This window comes from Callorhinus ursinus, unplaced genomic scaffold (genome assembly GCF_003265705.2).
Source record: "Callorhinus ursinus isolate GAN/ISIS: 27379988/994484 unplaced genomic scaffold, GSC_fseal_2.0 scaffold13, whole genome shotgun sequence".
NCBI classification, from domain to species: domain Eukaryota; kingdom Metazoa; phylum Chordata; class Mammalia; order Carnivora; family Otariidae; genus Callorhinus; species Callorhinus ursinus.
Window position 1 is genome coordinate 33,168,195 of NW_027397075.1, and position 25,159 is coordinate 33,193,353.

The following is a 25,159-nucleotide window of genomic DNA, read 5'->3' on the forward strand; positions in this document are numbered from 1 at the left end:
TCTGTAGGCCTGCAGACCTGTGCTCTAGCATCCCAGAGCTGACTCTGGCATCTCAGAGCACCTGGTTGACAGATTATAGGCCCAATGTCCTCTTGAAAACCCTGTCTATATCTCAGGGTGGATATGCTGGTACAGACATTCCTTTTCGAAGAACGGTGTGTGTGTGTGTGTGTGTGTGTGTGTGTGTGTGTGTGTGTGTGTGTGTACTGTGTGTGTACTGTGTGTGTGTGAGAGAGAGAGAAGAAGTGAGAGAGAGAGAGAGGAAGTGAGAGAGAGATTGGTTTATTAGGCATGCTGCATGGAAGGAGTGATGCTGGGAGGCCTGGGTGGGGAGGTCCTTGTCCCAGCTGACCTAGTTTATCTGCTGAGCGCTGGAAATCTGATGGCCACTAAGGAAACAGGGCCATGCAGGGCTGGATCACATTTTGTGACTCCTGAAGCTTAGAGAATTTTCAGGGCTCTCTTTAAGGAAAACAATACACAATCATGAATACCCAAGTGAATACCCTTGGAGGTGGCCCATGCAGGGAAGGGGGGCCCTGAGGCTTATTAGCTCCATGGTTAAGTCCTCCTCTGCTGTCCACTCTGTGAGCTCCATCTTGGAAGGACCTCTTGGGGTTCCCAGGGTCCGCGGAGCGGAGAGCAGTGTGTGGGCTTCCCACACGCTGCTCTCTGCCTGTACTTTGCCACAGTCTGGATATCTGTGCCACAGAGAACAGTTATTCAAACCACTGCTGCAGAGAAATAACAAACAAAAAAAAGGGAAAGCAAAGAAGAAAATAATGGAATAAAATTAGGCTAATTATTACAATGAGGCAGAAGGAAACTTTTGAGGGAATAGGATTGTTGGGGGCAGAAAGCCACTTGGGCTATAAATAAAATTGGGAAATCAGTGCTTGGCAGCCCAACAAAGGAGCTCCGTTACCTTCACCTTATCCACTCTGGCCCCCCGCACCCCTGTAAGCCCCTCGACGACGCCTTGTATTCCACGGGCCCCACCACTCTTTCTCTGCCTTAGATTTATCTTTGGGTAAGAAGCATAGCCCCTCACCTCCCCTCACGAGGGAAATCTGGGGGAGAGCAGGGTTGGGGGTGAGGGTCTGGAGCCTGAACTCACCGAACCCTGGATGCTTGTTGGCAGGTCTGCAGCCCGGGACAGAATATAAGATCACCGTTGTTCCCATGAAAGGAGAACTGGAGGGCAAACCGATTCTCCTGAATGGCAGGACAGGTAGGAGCTATTTAGAAGCACTGTGAACATTTCTCCAGTATGCTTTCTGATATTTTTCTTGGCTGACTCCTCTCTGGATAAAAACTCTGGGATTTGTATGTAGAGAGATTCTCTTTGTGTACTGACATCTGTGTTGTGGGGCTGGGGAAGGGAAGGAAACTTTTCCTATTTGAAATGTGTTTTACCATTGAAAATTTCCCCTAGGATCTTGGAGTCAAGGGGAAAGGCCATTTCTGACATCTTTCTTCTTATTTTATTAGCTCTTATCACTGTATTATTTTTATTCATTATTTTGGACCTAGGCACACAACTCCCTATTACCTAAGACAGGTGATCTGTAATTTTTTTCCCATTATTCTTGTGTTTTTTTCCTTGATGATCACACTCAAGCACTCTGCTTTAAAATGTCAAAAGATTTTAAAGACTCTCACATGGGAGCAGTGGTATATTGAACATCTGTGGACTGAGAAAACATACATAATGATAGACATTATAAATCAGTAACACTTGATGATAGATTTGTAATTTATGAATCAGAAGAGAATCTGAAATCCCTGTAGTCATATATGTAAGCTAGTCCATGTAGCTTTGAGTTTTGAGCCAATGCTTGAGTCTGTGTGGAATGGTGCATCTCCTGCAATGGCGGAGCTCTTGCCAACCCAAGTTGGGAACCGGTGAGCTAGACTATAATGCCACTGGGGGAAGGCTAGTCCTTGAAGCTGGCCAAGAAGGGATCTTTGAATTTTGAGACTTCCTTGAAACGTGTTTTAGTTCTTTACACGATTCTGTCCTGGCAGGAGCTAGCCAGGGTGGTGAGATGGTGCAGGAATGGAATTCGCTATTTCGGTTGCCTAACAGATCGCATTATCTATACTGTGAAAGTTCGAGTCAGACAGTTGTGAAAGGAAAGCTATAACTTCATTTAGGAATGAGACAATACAGACTGTGCAGCCTGCCTGAGTGGTGGACTGGTAAAAACTTTTAGTGGGGTGGAAAATGGCAAGGACTTCCTTGCTTCCGTTGGCTTTCTTGTTAGCTGTGAGTTCATTGAGAGCCTCCTATGCATCAGGCGTTATGCTAACTGAGTACTTCTCATAAATGATCTCATTTAGTTTTCACCGTAACTGTGTGGTAGGTCCTACTATTATTTCTAAGTCACATTAAAACAACAACAACAACAACAACAAAAACTGGGAAGTTAAACTCAGAATTGCCTAGCTAAGAAATGACAGAGCTGGGCTTTGAACCTAGGCTATCCGCTTTGGTGGACACAAAACTAAAGTTCCACCCACTTTTACCTTTTCACCCATTGTTTCTGGCTAATTCTCCTACTGTTTACCTCCTAACTAGAAAAATTTCTGTGACTCCTCATTGATTTCGGACTGGATCTGACCATCCTGGGCTGTTGTTCTCCTCACTCCTACTTCCCAATGGAAAACCTTCCTGATGCTGGACTGTTCTTGGGGTTTCTTTTCTTTTTCTTTTTTTATTTATTTATTCATGAGAAAGAGAGAGAGAGAGAGAGAGAAGCAGAGGGAGAAGCAGGCTCCCAAGGAGCAGGTAGCCCGATGTGGGACTCGATCCCAGGACCCTGGGATCATGACCTGAGCCGAAGGCAGACGCTTAACCATCTGAGCCACCCAGGCACCCTCTTTTTCTTTTTTAGTAGACTCCACACTCAGCATGGAGCGTTTGAACTCACAACCTTGAAATCAAGACCTGAGCTGCGATCAAGAGTCAGGTGCTTAACCAACTGAGCCACCCAGGTGTCTCTGTTTCTTGGTTTCTTAACACAGAAGGCTTATCTCTGCATTATGGGTTTTTCATGTTACACCAGCCTAGGAAACCCTCCACGGTTATCTCTAGCTATCCATTAATTCAATCAGGAATTCAATTAATTCAAGCTATCAATTAATTAAACAAAAACTAATTGCAGAGTACTGCTGGGCACTAGAGACATCGTCCCTTTAGATTCTTCCAAAGATGAAAAGTCCTGGTCCTTGCCCTTCAGGGGCTCATAGCAATAAGATCACTCATCCTTCCAGGATCAGCTCCAACCTTAGCCTCTCCACCGAGGCCTTGTGGGACCACATTAAAGAGCAACCGTTTTTGCCTCTGAGTTTTTAGAGCATTCAATCACACATGGCCTTGAATTGCTACTTAACCTTTCAAGTATGTTATCCCAACTAGAATGTGAGCACTGAAGAAGCATTTTTATTGTCAATTATATTCTAAAAGTGGGATGGGATATTTTATTGGGTAGCAAATAAATTTGTGTCATGTGTCCAACAAAAAAAAAGACATAATCATTTCTGAGGTCAGGAAACACTTTCAAACCTGGCTAGACTGTTCATTCATTTAAGGGGGGAAAAAAGAATCTCTCTTTTTTCCAAATCTTTTGCATTGCCTGAGATGGAAAAAGACATTGGAATCTAAGAACAGCATAACCATGTGCAGGGAAGAAATGACACAGTTCAGGTATTTTCCATTTAATAAGTCACTCAGTGGAACTAATCCACGAAAGGGAAGGGGTCAATTGAAAATTCTCACCCTGTTAAGACACTCAGAGTGCACTGAAGCATCTTCCAGAAGCAGGTCAACTTCAGAGCAGCGAGCATCAGCCAGGCCAGTGTCTTTAGGGGAAAGGGCCCTGAACTTCGCTGCCAGACTCGCCCGGCCACCCCATATCCAAAGACAGGAGGGGCAGGCCACTAAGAGGTGATGCTACCCCTTTGTCCTCAGTTTCTTCATCTGTAAAAGGAAAGGTTGGACTAAATGAGCTTAAAGTCCCTCTTTTTTTTTTTTTTTACATTATTATAAGTGTTTTCATAACTTCCATGATTCATACTTTTCTGTGGTGAGTCCAGGACAAAGGCCTGCTTGCTTTGTTATAATCCCACTAGCTCCCATGCCCAGCAGAACGTACAGCTTCGCATAGTCACGTGTTAACAATTTTCTTAGAACTTTTCCCTTTGACAGTGCCATGAAATAGCAATTTTGCCTCTCTTTGGATCTTTTTCTCTTTTTACTGCCTTCCAAACATACTGCTGCATTTGCAGTGGCCCAGCCCCTAAAACTTTCCTTCTTAAACTCCTTCATGTTGCAAGATGAACTCCTGTCAACATTCAGAGCTCCTGCCTCCCGCACAGCCACCCATGTGCACCCAGTGGCTGAAAAATAATAATGATCTTCATCATTTGAGTATCCCTTATATTCTAGGTACTCAGGGCTCCGTACACATTATCTTTGTCATTATAATAGCATTACAGGCATTATTATTCCCACTTTACAGGTGAGAAAAATGGAAGCCCCCACAGTTAAGGAGATCAGGGTGAACTAGTGAACGGCGGCGTTTGAACGGAGGTTTGCTTGAGGTCAAATCACAACCTTTCCAGAAGCAAAGCTAGAGGAGAGCAGGAAGAGAGGTTGATCTCTGAGCACATTCTCTACAAGTGAGGTCTTTGGGATAATTTTATTGCCACAGTGAAAGCAGTCGGGGAGGCCCGAGGAAGCAAGGTGAGGGGACGCATGGCTGCTGTCTTCCGAAGGAAGGCCTCACCTTCCAGGAACTCACTTTCAAACCAGGGGCATAAGGCCCTATCCTCCGTCTTTGCCCCCAAGCCCATATCCCTGTAGATTTTAGATCCTGGCTGTGCCATTTTCCACTATGCCAACTGGGTGATTTAGAAGTAGCCACTGGGAATGGAGAAAGCTATTCTGAATGCCTGAGGCCATGGGCTGGAACAGGGGCATGTGAGGCTGGTGTTCTAGCAGACCTAGGACAGCTGTACCCTACCCAGCCCGGTGGCAAATCTCATTATAAAGTGGAATAAACTTTCCCGATGTGCCCAGAGCCCTTAATTAGCCTCTTCTGTCCACTCAGTTTTGTAAATTAGATCTTCTGAAGTGGGGATGCTCTTTATTCTAACACATGCAACTCAAAGGTCTACTTACCAAGTCTTATCTTAAGTCTTTGACCTTGAATGGCCCCAAGAAAGGTCCCATCAGGGCTGCTAGTGTCCAGCAGGTGAGAAGGAAGGAAGTTAAGGCCTGGGAAGGAGAGCCTGTCTCCTCATTGAGGTTCCCGCTGTGACTCATCTGTGATTCAGCCAGCCGTCTGCAGCTACTGGAAGGCTGTGTTCCATGGAAGAACTGTTTATGATCCCCTCACCCCTTCTTGGCAGACAGAGAGGCTTTGGTCTTGCTCAGCTGGCTTCTTCCAGCCATGTGGCCCATCATCGGGATCCCATCACTGAGGCTGTCCTGCTTCTGTGTCTTGGTGTCTGGTTCCCATCCTCAGATTTATCACAGAGAGGAGTAGCTCCATGAAGACCCTCCTTCTGGCTCAGGGTGGTTGGTTAGGGGATTGAGGGAAAGGGCAGAGTCCCGAGTTCCAGGCTGGCCAGGCCTCTAACTGGCTTTATGACCGGGAAAAGTCACATCTGTCTGGGCTAGGTCTCTAGAACCCTGGCATGGGAGGATTCTGTTTTTCCTTCCTACCTTATTACTCTTCATGGCCAAGAAGCCTTTCCTGGCTCTCCATCCCTCGAGTGCTCTGGGACTGTTAAGGGAACAAGATGCATCAGGGCTGGTTACACTCACGTGGGCATGGTGGATCCTGAGAGGGCTGCACACACAGAGGTCCCTGACCCCACAAGGCAGAGGCCTGTGCTGGGGGTCCTGCAGCTACGGTGCCAAGTGCTGATCTGGGCCAGGGAGGGGTGGTGAGGGGCACTGCTGGGACCATGGGTTGTACAGATGTGGTTCACTTTGGAGGGATGAGGACCAGGAACTTTAAGAGGCAGGACTGTGGGGTGTTCTTGCCCTCTTTTTCCCCATCCTCACTTCCCATTCTAAATGTCCCCATTCCCAAGTCAGGACTGGTTTCCCAGATTGACATTATTACCTTTGGAGGCTCTCTTCATTCCCTCCCTGTCCTCTGCAGAATGCTTTGCGCAGAAAGGGGAGCAGGGTGGGAAAGAGTTCTCTCTCCTGTGTACACCGGCCCCTGAGCATCCTCTGAGAGCCTGCTCCAGCCTCCAGAGGCCTAGGCTGTGGCCCTGTTGTTGTTTGCTCCCGATTGCACTGCCCACTCTGCCCAGCCTGTCTCCCAAAAGCAACAGTGTAAGACTGTTTCCCTGTTCCAGTTGTCGTGATAAGCTCCAGTTCCCTGCTGCTGCTGGATTCAGATTGCAGGAAGCTTTCAGATCACACTTGATTTTATTTATTTATAGTTCTATTTCCATAAGAAAAGGCTGGTGATAGTGCTGCTTGGGGGACATAGAAAGTGGAGGTGCATTGACAGATAGGAATGGTTCACATCTTGGCCCTAGCACTTTTAAGTGTCCAGGTACAAATTCTTGGTCCCATTCTCCCCACCTTCTTTTGCAAACTCTGCCCTCCCTCAGATCTCTCCATCATCTCTGTAAAGGTTCACCCCCTTCTGCAAATCGCTCAGGCCTCAAAATAACATGGATGGATGGACGGATGGATTTGTGTCCCATATGAACTCTGTCAGCAGATTCTGACAAGTGTACATTTGAAATCTCCCCAGTCCAACCTTTCTCATGACTTTCATCCCTGCCACACTGGTCCACATTCCTGTCTTCTCCCACTGTTGGGGCAGCCTCCCAGGTGACCTCTACTCTCGACCTACTACACCCCTACTCTCTCTGGCAGCCAGAGGGATCTTTTGGTAGCGCAGGTCAGATCATGCCATTCTTCTGTGCCAACCCCTAGAAGCTTCTTATCTCATTCAGGGCAAAAGCCACAGTTGTTGGAGGCCGCCCACAATCCACTTCACCCCTCACCTCCCTGGTCTCACCTCCAGCTACTCAGCTCCCTCACTGACTCTGTCCAGATGCTCTGGCCTCTTGCTGTTCCCTGAATATGTGGAGCGGAGCCTTTACACATGCTGCTCCTTCTGCCTGGAATGAGGTTCCCAGACTGTATGTGGCCCACTGCCTCATTTCATTTCAGTCTCTGTTCAGATGTTCCCTTCCCAGTGAGCCAGTTCTTTCCTGACCTCCCTGTCTAAGCTCACAGATGTCTTTTGTTCAGCATTTTCTATTCCTGTATCTTGCCTTATTGAGCTTCCTAATGCCATCACTACTTGTTTATCGTCTGTCTCCCTCAGGAAAATGTAAATTCTATAGCAGAGAGTCTTTATTCTGTTCATTGCTTATACAGTTGACCCTTACACAACATGGGTTGGAACTGCTAGGTCCACTCATGTGCAGATTATTCTCAATAAATACACTGGAATTTTTTTTGAGATTTGTGACAATTGAGAAAAACTCATAGACAAACCATAGCCTGGAAATCCTGAAAAAACTAAGAAGAAGGAGGTATTATTGTAAGAATACAGTCTATGACACATATAACATACAAGATATGTGTCACCCGAATGTTTATTATCGGTGAGGCTTCTGGTCAACGGTAGGTTATGAGTCAAGTTTTTAGCAAGTCAAAAGTTACAGGTGGATTTTCGGCTGAGCAGAATTGAGGGGCCTAATTCCTGCATTGTTCCAGGGCCAACTGTATTAGTGTCCTAGGGCTGCTATAGCAATGTACCAAAAACTGGGCAGTTTAAAACAATAGAAATGTATTGTCTCCCAGTTGTGGAGGCTGGAAGCCTGAAATCAAGGTGTCTGCAGGGCCGTGCTCTCTCTGACAGTTTTAGGGGAAAATCATTCCTCATCTCCTCTAGCTTCTGCAATTTATTGGCAATCCTTGGCATTCTTTGCCCTATAGATGCAGCGTTCCTGCCACATGGCTGGCTTCTCCCTGAGTGTCTCCATATCTTCTTCCCTGTTTGTGTGTCAGGCTCTGTGTCCAAACTCCCTCTTCCATCAGGACAACAGGCTTATTGGATTAGGCTCACTCTAATGACCTCACTTTAACCTGCTCATCTCTAGAAAGACCCTATTTCCAAATAAGGTCACATTCTGAGATACCAAGGGTTAGCATTTTGACGTATCTTTTTTTTGGGGGGGGCACACTTTAATTTATAACTGAGTTAAACTGAATTCCCAGCTCCAACTAGGCATTCAGGGAAGGTGTGTAGAATGTGTAAGTGACTATCATTTACTAGCCAAGTGACCTTGGCTAAGTCATCTAACCTCTCTGAGCCTGGTATACAATTAGTGCTCTAAAAATGATCACTATTATTAATTTTCCAAACTAGTACGTGGGGAATCTGATAAATGCCTTGAGTTATTACTACGAGGTTTGATAAAGTAATATGTGAAAAGCACCTTGAATTTAGTATATGCTCAATCAATGACAGTTGATTTATTAAATAAAATATGCACAGCCTCTGGTGATGGAACATATTTCTTTGCACACACATAAGATACTGCCATTGTGCTCCAGGAAGGTGGTTCTAGTCGATGTGAAAAAAACGCAGCTATGTAAAGTCGTTTCTTCTCTGCTGGAGAATCCTGGGCCAGGAGAACTAGAACAGGATGGTGAGAAGCAAAACTGCTTGAATTTCTGAGAGTAAGGAGCTGTTTTGTGTGTCTTTACCCAAAAGGATATAGATCTGCACATAGGCAGGGTTCTCAGGGCATGCCTCAGCTTTGTTCTGTGAGGCACGTTCGTCTGTGACCTTGATGGCTGCCGAGCTCAGATGGCTTACTTATTAGGTTTGTAAATGATAAGCTAGAAAGGAAAATCAGCATGTTAAGTGAAGGACTAAATTATGATTGAAGTCCATAAGATAAAATATAACAAGAATAAACATTGGGTTTAGGAAATATATTTTGTATGCTGAAGTAGGAAAGATGTGGTTTAACGTGGAGGTTCTCAACCCTTGATGTACATCAGAATCACCTGCTGAGTTTTGCATTTTTTTTTTTTTTTTAGCAGAGATGCCAGCACATATCTGAGACCTTCTGAAATGAACTCTCTGTAGGTGATACCTAGTAGGTGCCCAGTGTTGACAAAGGTCGAGAACCCCTGGGTTAACAGGGACACGTGTGAAAAAGCATAGGGATTTTCTGAGGCTGTGGTCTGAGGATATGTTATTGAGGAGCACGGTGTCCAGGACACAGAGGACATGTTGTTCTGGGTTGGTCCTTCTAGAACATCAGTCTTGCATAGGCAGGGATTTCTGGTGGTTTTGTTCATTGGTGACTCCTGAGTGCCATTATATTCCCTGGCATGGAATGAATGCTCAGCGAATTGCTGAATGAATGGACTGAGTTTTGGGGATTTTTTCCCTGATCAGGGAGAGAAAGGGGGCCAATCTAAATGTGCCAGTTCTAGAAACTACAATTTGGAAGTATAATATGATACTATACGGTATGGCAGGATATGATCTAACAATGTAAAAACTAGTAACTTGCAAGTGCATGGTTGGAGAGGTGAAGGTGTTTTGATCATAGGAGAATTAGGAAGGAGAGTGGTAACTATTCTTGAACACCTGCTGGAGGGTCTCCCAGAAGAGCATGAGGTGTATTCTATGTGACTCTGGAAGGACTTCCACTTCAAGTGGCTACATTTGTGGGAACTAATGTCTAGCATGCTCAGCGGTCTCAAAATGGAAGGGATTGTTTGATCCCTCGGGGTGGGGGTGGTTCCTCAGCCGAGGGTTCAAGCAGAGGCCAGTTGTCCACCTGTCACAGAGGACGGAGAGACCCTCTTGCATTGTGTGCACTGTAGAACTAGGTCACCTGGATGAACTAGAGCTTGAAGCCGCTGTGATCTTGACCAACCAAATGTCTTTCTCTAATTTTTCTTTCTCATATTTTCATGAAGAAATTGATAGCCCAACCAACGTGGTCACTGACCGAGTGACAGAAGACACAGCAGTGGTCTCCTGGGTCCCCGTCCAGGCTGTCATAGATAAGTACGTGGTACGCTACACCTCTGCTGATGGGGACACAAAGGACACAGCGGTCCCCAGGGAGCAGAACAGCACCGTCCTGATGGGCCTAAAGCCAGGAGAGGCGTACAAAGTCTTCGTGTGGGCCGAGAGGGGCAACCAGGAGAGCAAGAAGGCCGACACCAGTGCCCTCACAGGTAACGGAGGGATGGGAGCCTAAACGGGTTTCCTCATGGCAGGGAGAAGGCGGATTCGTGAATCAGGAGGCCAATGCCCACCCAACATCAGCTCTTCTGCTTGCAGAGGTGGGGAAGGGGGTTGCAAAAGCAATTTAAAATTTCACAATTATGATTTTTCCCATTTTAACCTTGAACAAAAGAAACCGGCCTTTTTATTTTACACAGAAAGTCATACTTATTTGGGTTAGAATTCCATGTGCAGTTCTCTCAGAGCAGAGTAACACTTCCTAATTTTCATTTTTTTGGACGTTAAAACTTAAAACATTTGGCTGACAGTGAATTTGAATGCTTATCTCCATTTGCAGAGGCTGTACAGGCACTTGGCTTATAATCAGAAACTCTCTTTCAGACCACGGAAATGGTCTGCATCCTGAGTCAACAGTCATCAAATGTACTGATTCTGCCTCGAAGCTTCCAGAAACCAGAAGGGTCCGTCCCCAGACTTCACCTAGCTGTTCTGCTCAGCTTGGGCTTGTAGATGTCCTGAGACGGCAGGGGGGGCACATCCCAGACATTGTTTATGCTTAAAGCTTCGTCTGCTCCTGTCCCTGAATTCAGAGCAATCTCATCCCAGAGCCCACTTGAGGTTCCAGACACTTGACAGGAAATCATAGAAAAGGATTCACTTATAGATCGGTCTCTGTTCTGGACAGTCAGTTAGTATAGAGACGCTTAGAGAAGCCGATACTAAGTTAGGAATGTGGTTTCAGAAGCTTGACTGTCCACGTTTTAATCCCAGCTCTGCCGTTTACTAGTGGAGTGGCTTTGGGTAAGTCACTTTGCCTCTGTTCCTCAGTCTATAAAAGAGGTTATATGAGTATTTGCTTCATAGGGTTATTGGGAGGGTTACATGAGTTAATTCATGGAAGTGCCCAACACCCAGCCAAGCGCTATGTAGGTGACAGTCATGATTATTTCTTACAAGGTGTCTCAGTCAGCTCGGGCTGCTCTAACAGAATACCATAGACTGAGGGCCTTCAACAAAAGAAATTTAGTTCTCACAATTCTGGAGGCTGGAAAGCCCCATGATCTGGGTGCTGGCTGATTTGGTTCCTGGTGAGAGGCCTCTTCTTGGCTTTTAGGTGGCCACCTTCCTCCTACACCCTTATGTGGTGGAGAGAGGAAGCTCACGTCTCTTATTAGGCATGGATGCCATCATGGGAGACCTACCCTCATGACCTCATCAAACCTAATTATCTCCCAAAGGTCTCACCTCCAAATACCATCAAATTGGGAGTTAGGGCTCCAACATAGGAGTTGGGGGAGGTGGGACACACAAACATTCAGTCCATAGCAAATGTTAATCAGCATTCAGCCCTTGATGGATTTCACGGCTTGGAGCTTCCTGGGTCAGGGTAGGCCTTATCTCCTCCAGGGGAAGGAGAAGCTGCCAGTAAGGATGGTGAGATCTAGATTGGTTTAAAGGCAGGGTCAGCACTTTCTGTGAGGGGCCAGAGAGTGCATATTTTCAGCTTTCCAGCCCTGTAGTCCCTGTTGCAACTATTCAGGTCTGCCATTGAGATGCGAAAACAGCCACAGATAATATGTAAATGAACCAGTAGGACTGTGTTCAGTAAAACCTTATAAAAGAAGGCAGCGGGTCAGATTTGGCCCATGGGCTGTAGATTGCCACCTCCTGGGTTATATTACACAAGGCTTTCCATTTAGTAGGATTTTGAGTGTTGTGAAAAGGAAGCACGTGGGTCAGTCTTTTTAAGATGGTAGAAGTTGGAATAGAGAAGAGTCTTCCCCTCTGTCAGGTAGGGGTGCTGTGAGTTAGCACCCCAGATTACTGGGGGCCACTGGGATATGGTGTTGCTGGTGCTGTCAGGCACAGAGCTAGGCTCTGCGGGTACCGAGATGAAAGACATAGTCCGTGCCCACGGCATCCGCACCTGTGTGGGTAGAGAAGACAAGGAAAAAAGATAAAGTGCAGTGAGTTATGTTATTTCCAGAGTCAACAAGTGTCCCTGGAAACTGTGGGAACCAGAAAAAAGGGTACTTAACACAGACTGGGATGGGAGAGGGGGTCATGGCAGGCTGTAGGAGGAGGTGACAAGAGAGTAGAGTCTAGACCCTTGGGTGGGCATCAGCCGTGGGAGCAGCATATGCAAAGGTGTAGGGTATAAGAATAGGACAGGGGTTTTTTTTTTCTGTCTTATCTTAACATGCAATTATCTTAATAATCTTAAGTGGTGTTGATGGTGGCTGGGTCTATGAGAGTGGAATAATGAAAGATGAGAATCCCAGAGGGAAACTCCTCCTTCTATGTCCCTTGTCCCTAGCGCTTTCGGAACTCTGTGCTCCCCCAGGCAAGCTGTCTCCCTTGGCTGTGTGTTCCGCCCACCTGGCCTGGCTGTGATGTCCAGCAATGGTGCATAGGTTGGAAATGCAGTTGCTGTCACAGAAAGCTCAGACATTTGAGGACGTGGTTTTTGAAACAGGAATGTAAAGGCATGTTAGTCATGCACCACACTACTTGGATTTCCGACTCAAGGGGTTCACGTTTTAAGGAGAAAGGGGTATTTCATGCCTCAAATGGCACTTGTAATAACAAAGAGCTTATATTTAAGCATTTACCATATGAATATCTCACTTGTGATTTGCCCTAACCTGTGAGGTAGGTACTGCTCTTTCCTCCTTCCTGGAGGTGAGGGGACCAAGAGTTAAGGTTTACAGTCTGCCCAAGGTAGCAAGTAGGGAACAGTGGAACCCAGATTCCAACCCAATTTAACTGCATAGAAACCCAGACAGATTCTGCAGGTAAGATTATTTTTATCCGCCCAGACCTCAAATACCATCAGTTTAAGTCTTCTAGTTCTCTGGCCGCAGACATAATGTTTTATGTGGAAAGAACTGACAGCTCTCTACTTCAGGATATTTTTCTTCCCAAAGAAAATATTAGAGCTGATGTAGAGATTTATTGAAGTATAATTGCTTTCAGGTACAAGGAGTCAGGAACTGAAAGAGTATATTGTATAAATCCAGGGTAAAGGAGAAATTTGCATATGAAGACCAAATCCAAAGGCTACTTTTGGGTAAAGTTTATAGAGCTGAGATTATTTTCGCTTTGTCTGAAGACCCTACATCTCATTAAATGCTGTTAGCTCATTCTTGGAATTTCAGATCATTTGCTTAATTAAACCCTTAAGTTATCCCAATCACTGGCATAGAACAGACTCTGAAATTTGCCGAGATCATCATTTTGTCTGTGTATGTGCTGGCCTTTCAGGAACTAGAGAGTTAGTAAACGCTACATTCTTTCATCTCTCTTAAAGAAATTGACAGCCCAACAAACCTGGCCGCCGACCGGGTGACAGAGGACACGGCCACTGTCTCCTGGGACCCGGTGCAAGCTGTCATTGACAAATACATGGTACGCTACACCTCTGCTGATGGGGACACCAGGGAGGTGTCCGTGGGGAAGGAGCAGAACAGCACCGTCCTGACGGGCCTGAGGCCAGGCATGGAGTACACAGTCCAGGTGTGGGCCCAGAAGGGAGCCCGGGAGAGCAAGAAGGCCGACACCAAGGCCCCGACAGGTAACAAGAGAAAGGTGGTCAATCAGAATTGAATTTTGAGCATGTGGATTTGAGTGTGCATGGTACGAAAGATATGATCTGAGATGAGAGACTTTGTAAAGAAAGTCCTAAAGATCAAAAAAGACAGTGAGTTCTACTAGTGATCTCAGTGGGCTCATAGCTGGTAGCCATCACTCTGCCTGATAGTGATGAGCTGCTCACAAAACCACTCAACCCACTAGAAGGGAGAAGTAAAGTTGTGCAGTGGCCATGTTTTCAGCAGACTCAGCAAAGATGTTATAGGCCCTGACCATTTCAATGCTGGTGATAATGCTTTTAGAATGATTGCCCCTGAAGTAGCCCTTGAGAAAACGATAAATTGGGTACCTGAACATTGTGGCAGATGTTTAATGATTGTTTTGATGTGCCATAATGTTGCTAGGAAGATATGATTTCTCCCACATTCCAGGGAGCTGAAAGCCAAGAAAATATGTTAAGTTTGCAATGAGTAGTCTTTTGAAATTGGGAGCCAGGGGTTACTTTCTCCCTTGACTCCCAGCAGACTCTGGATGGGAAGACCATTGCCTTGTGCGGAGAGAGTCCTAGAAGATGAACATGACAATGATGGGGTGGTGGGTATCTCTTCATGGCTTCAAAGCTTAGGCTTTTCCAAATATTTTTTAAAAGAAATTGACAGCCCCCAAAACCTGGTGACCAACCGGGTGACAGAGGACACGGCCACCATCTCCTGGGACCCGGTGCAAGCTGTCATCGACAAGTACATGGTGCGCTACACCTCTGCTGATGGGGACACCAGGGAGGTGTCCGTGGGGAAGGAGCAGAGCAGTGCCATCCTGATGGGCCTGAGGCCAGGTGTGGAGTACACGGTCCAGGTGTGGGCCCAGAAGGGGGCCCGGGAGAGCAAGAAGGCTGACACTAAGGCCCCGACAGGTAAGGGAGCATGCATCGTCACTGTGTCACTCCTGAACTCTTGGTCTGTTTTAGTTGGTTTTCCTTCTGTGACCTTGGCAGAAAGGGAGGTTTTCTAGAACTGCAGGTTGGTGTCCTTGCAGAGTCCACTGTGTACCCCTTAGTTTGACTTCATAGCTTCGCTTAGAATGCATAGTTCATCTTGTCTTCAAACTTTGGTCTTTAAAGATTGATATTATTACTCGTAATCCTTTGTTGTCTGCTTGTGCATCTTCTGTGTTGTTAAACCACTAAATGCTTCCCCTGATAAGGAATAAATGTGATGGAAAGCCCAAGAGCCCGTCCTGTGGAGGGAGCCTGACTGTGATCCCAAACCTGCTTTGTTTTCCCTCCTTACTTGTTCAAACCCTTTCTGTGGAGCTTGTTCTTTCTTTCCACCCTTTGGATGACTGTTTTAGGCAGAAATAATAAAATGTTTTATTAGCTAAAAATAAGCAAATAACTGATCACTTTTAGTCCCCAACATGTATCATTTTAGTAATTATCCATACTTCATTTAAAGTTAAAGCTTCTCCCCACCATCCGCTTGGGCCGTTGGCAGGCTAACTGCCTGCCCTGGGAAGGAGACGTGCTCAAGCTTCTCTAGTATTTCCCTTCTGGTACTTCAGGCCCCCTCCTTCCAGGACGATAACTGGGATTTCTGACTTGTGTATGTTTGACACAGCTTGGAGAGAGGGCAGGGGGTCAGGAGGAGGAGAAGTAAGGAGTCTTACTTGATGGTAACAGTCACAGCTGCCCCAGGCCTGGCGGGTGTTAAAGCTAACGTTTTCCCTCATGGAGCACTTCTGCATGTTCTTCAGCCACCCTCCTACACTCCAGTCTTTCATCGTCGTGATCCTGTTGGCAGATGCATCTCTCCTGCTGGTCACCCACTCCCTTTCTTCCATCTGCACATGTGGGTGCACTCCAGTGCCCTTCTGGTGGGGGTCACCTCCTCCGTCTGGGTGAGCCTCTTGGACAGCTTCTAAAACCATCCCAAGTGGGCCTTTCCTTCCTTTCCTTGGGTCCACAGGGAACAGCATGCACCTTTTGTCCATTCAACTGGATATACGGTCCTTTTGCAATGCTGCAGCCTCCAATCATTCTGCATCAGAGCAAACAGCCGTTTTCTTGCCTCTTAGGTATTTTAGGCCCATTTCACCAGCCACCAGACACCAGCCCACGGTGTTTCCCAAGCCATGGGCAGAGTTTCTCAACGTTGACACTATTGAAATTTTTGGCTGGATAATTCTTTATTGCCAGGGTCGGTCTTGTGTACTGTAGGCTGTTTAGCAGGATTCCTGGCCTCTACCCATTAGACAGCAGGAGCCTCCCCATCTTACACTGAATTGTGACAACCACGTTGGTCTCGAGACCTTGCCAGTCATTCCTGGTTGAGAACACTTGCTCCAGGGTATGTGTAACCAGCTCTGTAAGGGATCCCATTGCAAGTGCTTATTCGAGGTTAGGATCTCACCCATGAAGCTCACAGTGTAATTCTGCCCAAAGAAATCCACTCTTTTTTTTTTTTTACTTTAAATTTTTTATTGTTATGTTAATCACCATACATTACATCATTAGTTTTTGATGTAGTGTTCCATGATTCATTGTTTGTGCATAACACCCAGTGCTCCACGCAGAACGTGCCCTCTTTAATACCCGTCACCAGGCTAACCCATCCCCCCACCCCCCCTCTAGAACCCTCAGTTTATTTTTCAGAGTCCATCCTCTCTCATGGTTCGTCTCCCCCTCCAATTTACTCCCCTTCATTCTTTCCCCCCTGCTATCTTCTTCTTTTTTTTTTTCTTAACATATATTGCATTATTTGTTTCAGAGGTACAGATTTGTGATTGAACAGTCTTGCACAATTCACAGTGCTCACCATAGCACATACCCTACCCAATGTCTATCACCCAGCCACCCCATCCCTCCCACCCCCCACCACTCCAGCAACCTTTAGTTTGTTTCCTGAGATTAAGAATTCCTCATATCAGTGAGGTCATATGATACATGTCTTTCTCTGATTGACTTATTTCACTCAGCATAACACCCTCCAGTTCCATCCATGTCGTCGCAAATGGCAAGATCTCATTCCTTTTGATGGCTGCATAATATTCCATTGTGTATATATACCACATCTCAAAGAAATCCACTCTTGAAGTCCCATCTCTTTGGCCTCTTGAACCTCTTTTTTTTTTTTTTTTAAGATTTTATTTATTTATTTCCCAGAGAGGGACAGTGAGCACAGGCAGGGGGAGTGGCAGGCAGAGGGAGAAGCAGGCTCCCTGCTAAGCAAGGATCCCGATTCGGGACTCCATCCCAGGACCTTGGGATCATGACCTGAGCCGAAGGCAGATGCTTAACCAACTGAGCCACACAGGTGTCCCTCCAACCTCTTTCATAGTCTGGAGATGGTAGTCAGCCAAGGGTCACAAGACTGTTGGTCCTGCCTTGGCTGTGGGCTCTCAGGTTGGAATGTAGATACCAGTTTTCTTGGGTTCACAGCCCAAACCAGGGTAAGAGAGTCCTGCTTGATCATACCATTGCACATCTGTGACAGAACCTAGAAGCAAGGACTTTAGGGGAATGACTTTTGCAATGAACTATTTGGAACAAAGACATGCTGTTATTTTCTTGGTGACTCCATTTTTTAATACCTTCTGCGTGCATAATATGGAGGAGCATAATTTTCTTCAGTCATAAAATATCAACAAGGTGATATCATTAATAATAGCTTATGGTCATTGGGCATCTAGTCTGTGCCAAGAATTGTCATAAAGGGCATATTATTATTAACTCAATATGGCAAGTATCCAGGATATACACTAATATTATCTTGCTCTGCCTTTTTTTTTCTATGGACACTAATATTCAATATTTTCAAGGCCCCTTTTTACATGATATTTTTTGTCTTGGTTTTCAGAGCCACTCAGGAAGATATGTACAATAGCTATTAAACCTATTTTATAAATATAGAGAAGTGAGGTGACTTACCCAAGGTCATGAAACAAATTAGTAATATATGAAATTAGATGTGTGTATGGAACATTGGCACTCAAAGGAACTTTAAAGTCTGTGCAACCTCAACCCCAGGATTATAGATGATGAGGCTGAGGCCCAGCCAGAGGCAGCTGAGATGTGCAGGGCCATAGATTTTCTGACTCTGGATCTAGTGCTCATTCTACTGTCCTGTGCTGCCTCCTTGAGGATCCAAGAGTCCAACCATGGAGAGAAGATCTACGTCAATGAAACAACTGAAAACTGACATAAGAGATGGGAAAAACATAAGAACAGGAAACTGCTTCCCTCCATGCAGCATGGTCTAACTCTTTGGTGCTTGTTAATAGTGCACTTTAACTTTCCTTTCAGACATTGACAGCCCAACAAATTTGGTGACTGACCGGGTGACAGAGAACACGGCCACCATCTCGTGGGACCCAGTGCAAGCTGTCATTGACAAATACATGGTGCGCTACACCTCTGCTGATGGAGACACCAGGGAGGTTCCCGTGGGGAAGGAGAAGAGCAGCACTGTCCTGACGGGCCTGAGGCCAGGCGTGGAGTACACTGTCCAGGTGTGGGCCCAGAAGGGGGCCCAGGAGAGCAAGAAGGCTGACACTAAGGCCCCAACAGGTAATGGAGCATTGTTCTTTGAGAATGTAAAACCTAAGCCTATGGCTGGTCAAGTTTTGTTTTCTTGCTTTGACACTGGCAGACTAGATGATCTATGAAAGGGCAGGATGGTGTCTCTTCATAAGAGACTGCACACACCATCCTTCATCTCCCTTTTACACATGATCTCAAACTAAGGAGCTCACCCTTGGCCTCATACTTTGGTCTTAGAAAGATAAATGGTGATTGGTCCCATCTACTCACCATTCCTCTGATTTGTGTTCAATCATTGAAATGTTTCTTTTTGAAAAGGAAAAGATAGGAAGAAACCATATATGTTAGCATCTGTGAGCCTAATACTTTAGGGAAATTGTTTTTGCTCTGATCTCTTTGGGACAAGGAAGGGTTATTGTTTTCTTAGTGGATAAGTCCTCTTGGGAGCACTGTGTGCTCCATTCTGAAAATCCTAAGGTTGCACTTACATACTGTATTAGTTTATAATTTTTAAAACTCTTTCATCTCACTTTACTCATTTTTAAAAAAGATTTTATTTATTTTAGAGAGAGAGGTGGTGGGGAGGGACAGAGGGAGAGGGAAAGAATCTCAAGTAGACTCCATGCTTAGCACGGAGCCTGATGCGGGGCTCCATCTCACAAACCTGAGATCAGAACCTGAGCCAAAATCAAGAGTTGGACACAACCAACTGAGCCACCCAGGTGCCCCTTCTCATTTTTTAAAGAACAAATTTATTGAGATATAATTTATTTTCCATAAAATGTAGTCTTTTAAAGCATATAATTCAGTGGTTTTTAGTATATTTACAGTTATGCAACTATCACTAGTATATCACTAGTATCTAATTCAGAAGGTTTTCCTTACTCTGAAAAGAAACTCCTTGCCCATTAGCAGTCACTCCCCATCCTAACCTCCCCCAGCCCTAGGAAACTATTACTTTCTGTCTCTATAGAGTTCCTTATTTTGGACATTTCATATAAATGTATCCATACAACCTGTGGCCTTTCATGACTGGCTTTATTCACTATACATAATATTTTCAAGGTTCATCCATGTTGTAGCATGTGTCAGTACTTTATTTTCTTGCCAAATAATATTCCTTTGTATGGATGTAACACATTGTGTTTATCCATTTGTCACTGATGAGCTTTTGGATTGTTTCCACTTTTTGGCTATTGTGAATAGGGATACTATGAGCATTTGTGTACAGATTTTTGTGTGGACGTGTTTTCAGTTCTTTGAGGTTTATACCCAGGAGGGGAATTGCTGGGTCACATGGTAACTCTATGTTTAAACTTTTCAGCAATGGCTAAATTGTTTCCAGAGTGGTGGCGTTATTTTATATACACACCAGCAACAAATGAGGGTTGTATTCCTCATTTACTTGGTCCTCAGAGGCATTTGGTGAGGTGGGTAGCTCAGGGATCAATATCCCCATTTTATAGTTCAGAAACCGCAAGTACAGAGAAGTGAATAATTTTTATTTTTATTTTTATTTATTTATTTATTTTTAAAAGATTTTATTTATTTATTTGAGAGAGAGAGAATGAGAGATAGAGAGTATGAGAGGGAAGAGGGTCAGAGGGAGAAGCAGACTCCCTGCTGAGCAGGGAGCCCGATGCGGGACTCGATCCCAGGACTCCAGGATCATGACCTGAGCTGAAGGCAGTCGCTTAACCAACTGAGCCACCCAGGCGCCCCGTGAAGTGAATAATTTTTATAAGTCATGAAATTAGCTGATGATTCATGGAGTCAGATTTGTGGAATATTCATGGAATATTATGGTACCTTAATATCTAGATAGCAAGGCGCACATTGTACAAAGAAAGAACTGAGGCTCAGCTAGAGGCAACAGAGCTAACTGTCCAGAGCCACAGCTGGCTGATAACAGAGCTGGGCCTAGATCCCTGGTCTGTTGGCTCTGCTCTGGGCTTTTCCTGCCCCTCTGCTCTGCATCTCTGGGCTGGAACAGAACCTCGTTCTTCAGACTCTGGATCTAGTGCTCATTCTACTGTCCTGTGCTGCCTCCTTGAGGATCCAAGAGTCCAGCCATGGAGAGAAGGTCTACGTCCATGAAACAACTGAAAACTGACATAAGAGATGGGAAAAACATAAGAACAGGAAACTGCCTCCCTCTAAGCAACATGGTCTAACTCTTTGGTGCTTGTTAATAGTACACTTTAACTTTCCTTTCAGACATTGACAGCCCAACAAATCTGGTGACTGACCGGGTGACAGAGGACACAGCCACCATTTCCTGGAATTCTGTGCAGGCTGTTATCGACAAGTACATAGTACGCTACACCTCTGCTGATGGAGACACCAGGGAGGTTCCTGTGGGGAAGGAGCAGAGCAGCGCCATCCTGACGGGCCTGAGGCCAGGTGTGGAGTACAAGGTCCAGGTGTGGGCCCAGAAGGGGGCCCGGGAGAGCAAGAAGGCCAACATGAAAGCTCCAACAGGTAACAAGAGAAAGATGGTCAATCGGAATTGAATTTTGAGCATGTGGATTTGAGTGTGCATGGTACCTAAGATGTGGTCTGGGATGAGAGACTTTGTAAAGAAAGTCCTAAAGATCAAAAAAGACAGTGAGTTCTACTAGTGATCTCAGTGGGCTCATAACTGGTAACCATCAATCTGCCTGATAGTAATGAGCTGCTCCCGAAACCACTCAACCCACTAGAAGGGAGAAGTAAAGTTGTGCAGTGGCCATGTTTTCAGCAGACTCAGCAAAGATGTTATAGGCCCTGACCATTKCAATGCTGGTGATAATGCTTTTAGAATGATTGCCCMTGARGTAGCCCTTGAGAAAACGATARATTGGGTACCCTGAACATYGTGRCAGATGTTTAATGATTGTTTTGATGTGCCATAATGTTGCTARGAAGATRTSATTTCTCCCACATTCCAGGGAGCTGAAAGCCAAGAAAATATGTTAAGTTTGCAATGAGTAGTCTTTTGAAATTGGGAGCCAGGGGTTACTTTCTCCCTTGACTCCCAGCAGACTCTGGATGGGGAGACCATTGCCTTGTGCAGAGAGAGTCCTAGAAGATGAACATGACAGTGATGGGGTGGTGGGTATCTCTTCATGGCTTCAAAGCTTAGGCTTTTCCAAATATTTTTTTTAAAAGAAATTGACAGCCCCCAAAACCTGGTGACCGACCGGGTGACAGAGGACACGGCCACCATCTCCTGGGACCCGGTGCAAGCTGTCATCGACAAGTACATGGTGCGCTACACCTCTGCTGATGGGGACACCAGGGAGGTGTCTGTGGGGAAGGAGCAGAACAGCACCGTCCTGACGGGCCTGAGGCCAGGCGTGGAGTACACGGTCCAGGTGTGGGCCCAGAAGGGGGCCCGGGAGAGCAAGAAGGCCGACACCAAGGCCCCAACAGGTAACAAGAGAAAGATGGTCAATTGGAATTGAATTTTGAGCATGTGGATTTGAGTGTGCATGGTACCTAAGATGTGGTCTGGGATGAGAGACTTTGTAAAGAAAGTCCTAAAGATCAAAAAAGACAGTGAGTTCTGCTAGTGATCTCAGTGGGCTCATAGCTGGTAGCCATCACTCTGCCTGATAGTGATGAGCTGCTCACAAAACCACTCAACCCACTAAAAGGGAGAAGTAAAGTTGTGCAGTGGCCATGTTTTCAGCAGACTCAGCAAAGACGTTATAGGCCCTGACCATTGCAATGCTGGTGATAATGCTTTTAGAATGATTGCCCCTGAAGTAGCCCTTGAGAAAAATGAAAAACTGGGTACCTGAACATCGTGGCAGATGTTTAGTGATTGTTTTGATGTACCATAATGTTGCTAAGAAGATGTCATTTCTCCCACATTCCAGGGAGCTGAAAGCCAAGAAAATATGTTAAGTTTGCAATGAGTAGTCTTTTGAAATTGGGAGCCAGGGGTTACTTTCTCCCTTGACTCCCAGCAGACTCTGGATGGGGAGACCATTGCCTTGTGCAGAGAGAGTCCTAGAAGATGAACATGACAGTGATGGGGTGGTGGGTATCTCTTCATGGCTTCAAAGCTTAGGCTTTTCCAAATATTTTTTTAAAAGAAATTGACAGCCCCCAAAACCTGGTGACCAACCAGGTGACAGAGGACACGGCCACCATCTCCTGGGACCCGGTGCAAGCTGTCATCGACAGGTACATGGTGCGCTACACCTCTGCTGATGGGGACACCAGGGAGGTGTCCGTGGGGAAGGAGCAGAACAGCACCGTCCTGACGGGCCTGAGGCCAGGCTTGGAGTACACGGTCCAGGTGTGGGCCCAGAAGGGGGCCCGAGAGGGCAAGAAGGCCGACACCAAGGCCCCGACAGGTAAGGGAGCATTGTTCTTTGAGAATGTAAACCTAAGCCTATGGCTGGTCCAATTTGTTTTCTTGCTTTGACACTGGCCGACTAGATGATCAATGAAAGGGCAGGATGGTGTCCCTTCATAAGAGACTGCACACACTGTCCCTCACCTCCCTTTAACTCGTTTCCTTACAAGTTAGGTCCAAGTGGCATTTCCAAGCTACAGTTTTGCCATGTTGGATGGTCATGTCCAGTGCCTCCTCCTCTGAGTGCATGAATATTTCATTGTGGACAGTATTAAGGGTCTCTTATTGTGTTTTGAGTGGGGACAGAAAATTAAAATCAAATGTTGTTAATAATAACATGTTGAAAATTCATCTTTGAAAAATTGACTTTACATCTACCAGAGCCAGTAGATATACGTTGGGTGCTTTAGCATGAGTGAATCATGGTAATTCTGGTTTTAAGGGTAAGGATAACTTTTATGTTCTAGTTTGTTTGTGAAAGAGTTGTATGGCCATATTTCTCTAGTGATTTAACCAGCTAACCAGCATTATAAGTGTATCTACAGTATGTAAAGCATATTCAAACTGTTTTTTTAAATTTTATTTTATTATGTTATGTTAATCACCATGCATTCCATCATTAGTTTTTGATGTAGTGTTCCATGATTCATTGTTTGTGCATAACACCCAGTGCTCCACACAGAACGTGCCCTCCTTAATACCCATCACCAGGCTAACCCATCCCCCCACCCCCCTCCCCTCTAGAACCCTCAGTTTGTTTCTCAGAGTCCACAGTCTCTCATGGTTCATCTCCCCCTCCAATTTCCCCCTCTTCATTTTTCCCTTCCTACTATCTTCTTTTTCTTTTCTTTTTTTTTTTTAACTTATACTGTATTATTTTTTAAAACTGGTTTTTAATTGGCTGATTCATTTAACAAGGTACGTTGAACATTTACCATGTGCTCTGTTCTCTATGAGGCTGTGGGAACCCTGAGGGGTTAGGAGGTAGCCCTCTGCCTCTAGGAGCTGACATTTGCATCTGGCTATTAGAATCATCTTGTATGCAATCAGAGGTCTTCGTTGACAAGATGCTAGAAGCAAAATTATTACTGCTTGTGAGCATGGGCTGTGTCTTCAGCTGGGCCCTGCGTGCTACCTAACACCATGCCTTGTACCTAGTGGGAGTTTGACATTCGCTTACTAAGTAAATAATGAGACTTGTTTTATTATTAAACTCTTAGTGGAGGTAATAGTATAGATTTGTAGCTTTTGGTCTACTGTGCTTTCTTCTTGGGGAGTCAAAGTCTGTCTGGGGAGAGAAGATGCATCTCAATTAAGCAGTTAGAGCATAGGTGAGGGAGGAACCACAAAACATGAAAGGATCTCACCCCAAGCAAAATGACCCTGAGATTCTGTACTCTGAGGCCTATTAATAGTGTATGTTGAGCAGTACTTTTCCTTCTAGATATTGACAGCCCCAAAAACCTGGTGACCAACCAGGTGACAGAGAACACGGCCACCATCTCCTGGGACCCAGTGCAAGCTGTCATTGACAAGTACATGGTGCGTTACACCTCTGCCAATGGGGACACCAGGGAGGTTCCTGTGGGGAAGGAGCAGAGCAGCGCCATCCTGACGAACCTGAGGCCAGGTGTGGAGTACACGGTCCAGGTGTGGGCCCAGAAGGGGACCCGGGAGAGCAAGAAGGCCGACACCAAGGCCCCGACAGGTAACAGGAGGGAGGAGAAAAGAAACTCAGGTCATCACCGTGGGCTAACCTGTTGCTGAATTATACCACTGCTGCTTTTGGGGTCTGTGACCAGGAACTGTGTTAGGAAAGTTTGCTGTAAAAAACTTCATTCACCTAAAAAAAAAATCAAAGTGTAGTCATGGACTCAGTACTGAGCAGTCCTGTGATGGTCTTAAAACCCTTTCCCCAAGCCTGTGCGGCTTTAACCGCTCTGCCTCTCAGTGAAAAACCATGGGTTAGGGAATTGTTTTCTGACAGGCTGTTTTACGTAGGTTTGACTTAATAGTGGTGTGTAGTTTAGAGGAGCAAGTGTTACCTTGGCAGGTTGCAGCTCTGTGTTCATTTCAACACACAGTTAAGTTTTGATGAGCATCTTCTAAAGGCCAGGCCTGGGATACAGTGGCAAAAACAAATATGATTCCTGCTTTCTTAAAGTCCGGTGGGAAAGATAGACAATCAACAAGCAAACAAACTATAACTGTAAACTATGGTCAGTTCTATGAAGGAGATGAACATGGTGCAGGTATAAAGAATAACAGGGTAGGGATGTTTCTTAGAAGGGATAGAATGAGTAATAGTTAAGATCCACATTGACAGGAACATCCACATAGCACTTGCTTACACAAGAAAGAAGTTTATTCTTGTCTTGTGGGATGGTCAGAGGATAGGTGGGCCAGGCTGGTACGGTA

General features: G+C 45.5%; 1 protein-coding gene across 1 annotated transcript in view; it reads left to right on the forward strand.

The window, feature by feature from the left end:
- Positions 1–25,159, forward strand: part of TNN (tenascin N) — a 51,197-nt gene that overhangs the window by 6,382 nt on the left and 19,656 nt on the right. Inside the window, exons 5-11 of the mRNA XM_025877472.2 lie at positions 1,142–1,231; positions 9,992–10,255; positions 14,506–14,769; positions 18,157–18,420; positions 21,544–21,807; positions 22,476–22,739; positions 24,186–24,449. Of these exons, the coding sequence (XP_025733257.1) occupies positions 1,142–1,231; positions 9,992–10,255; positions 14,506–14,769; positions 18,157–18,420; positions 21,544–21,807; positions 22,476–22,739; positions 24,186–24,449 (1,674 nt within the window). The remainder of the gene's footprint in view (positions 1–1,141; positions 1,232–9,991; positions 10,256–14,505; positions 14,770–18,156; positions 18,421–21,543; positions 21,808–22,475; positions 22,740–24,185; positions 24,450–25,159) is intronic.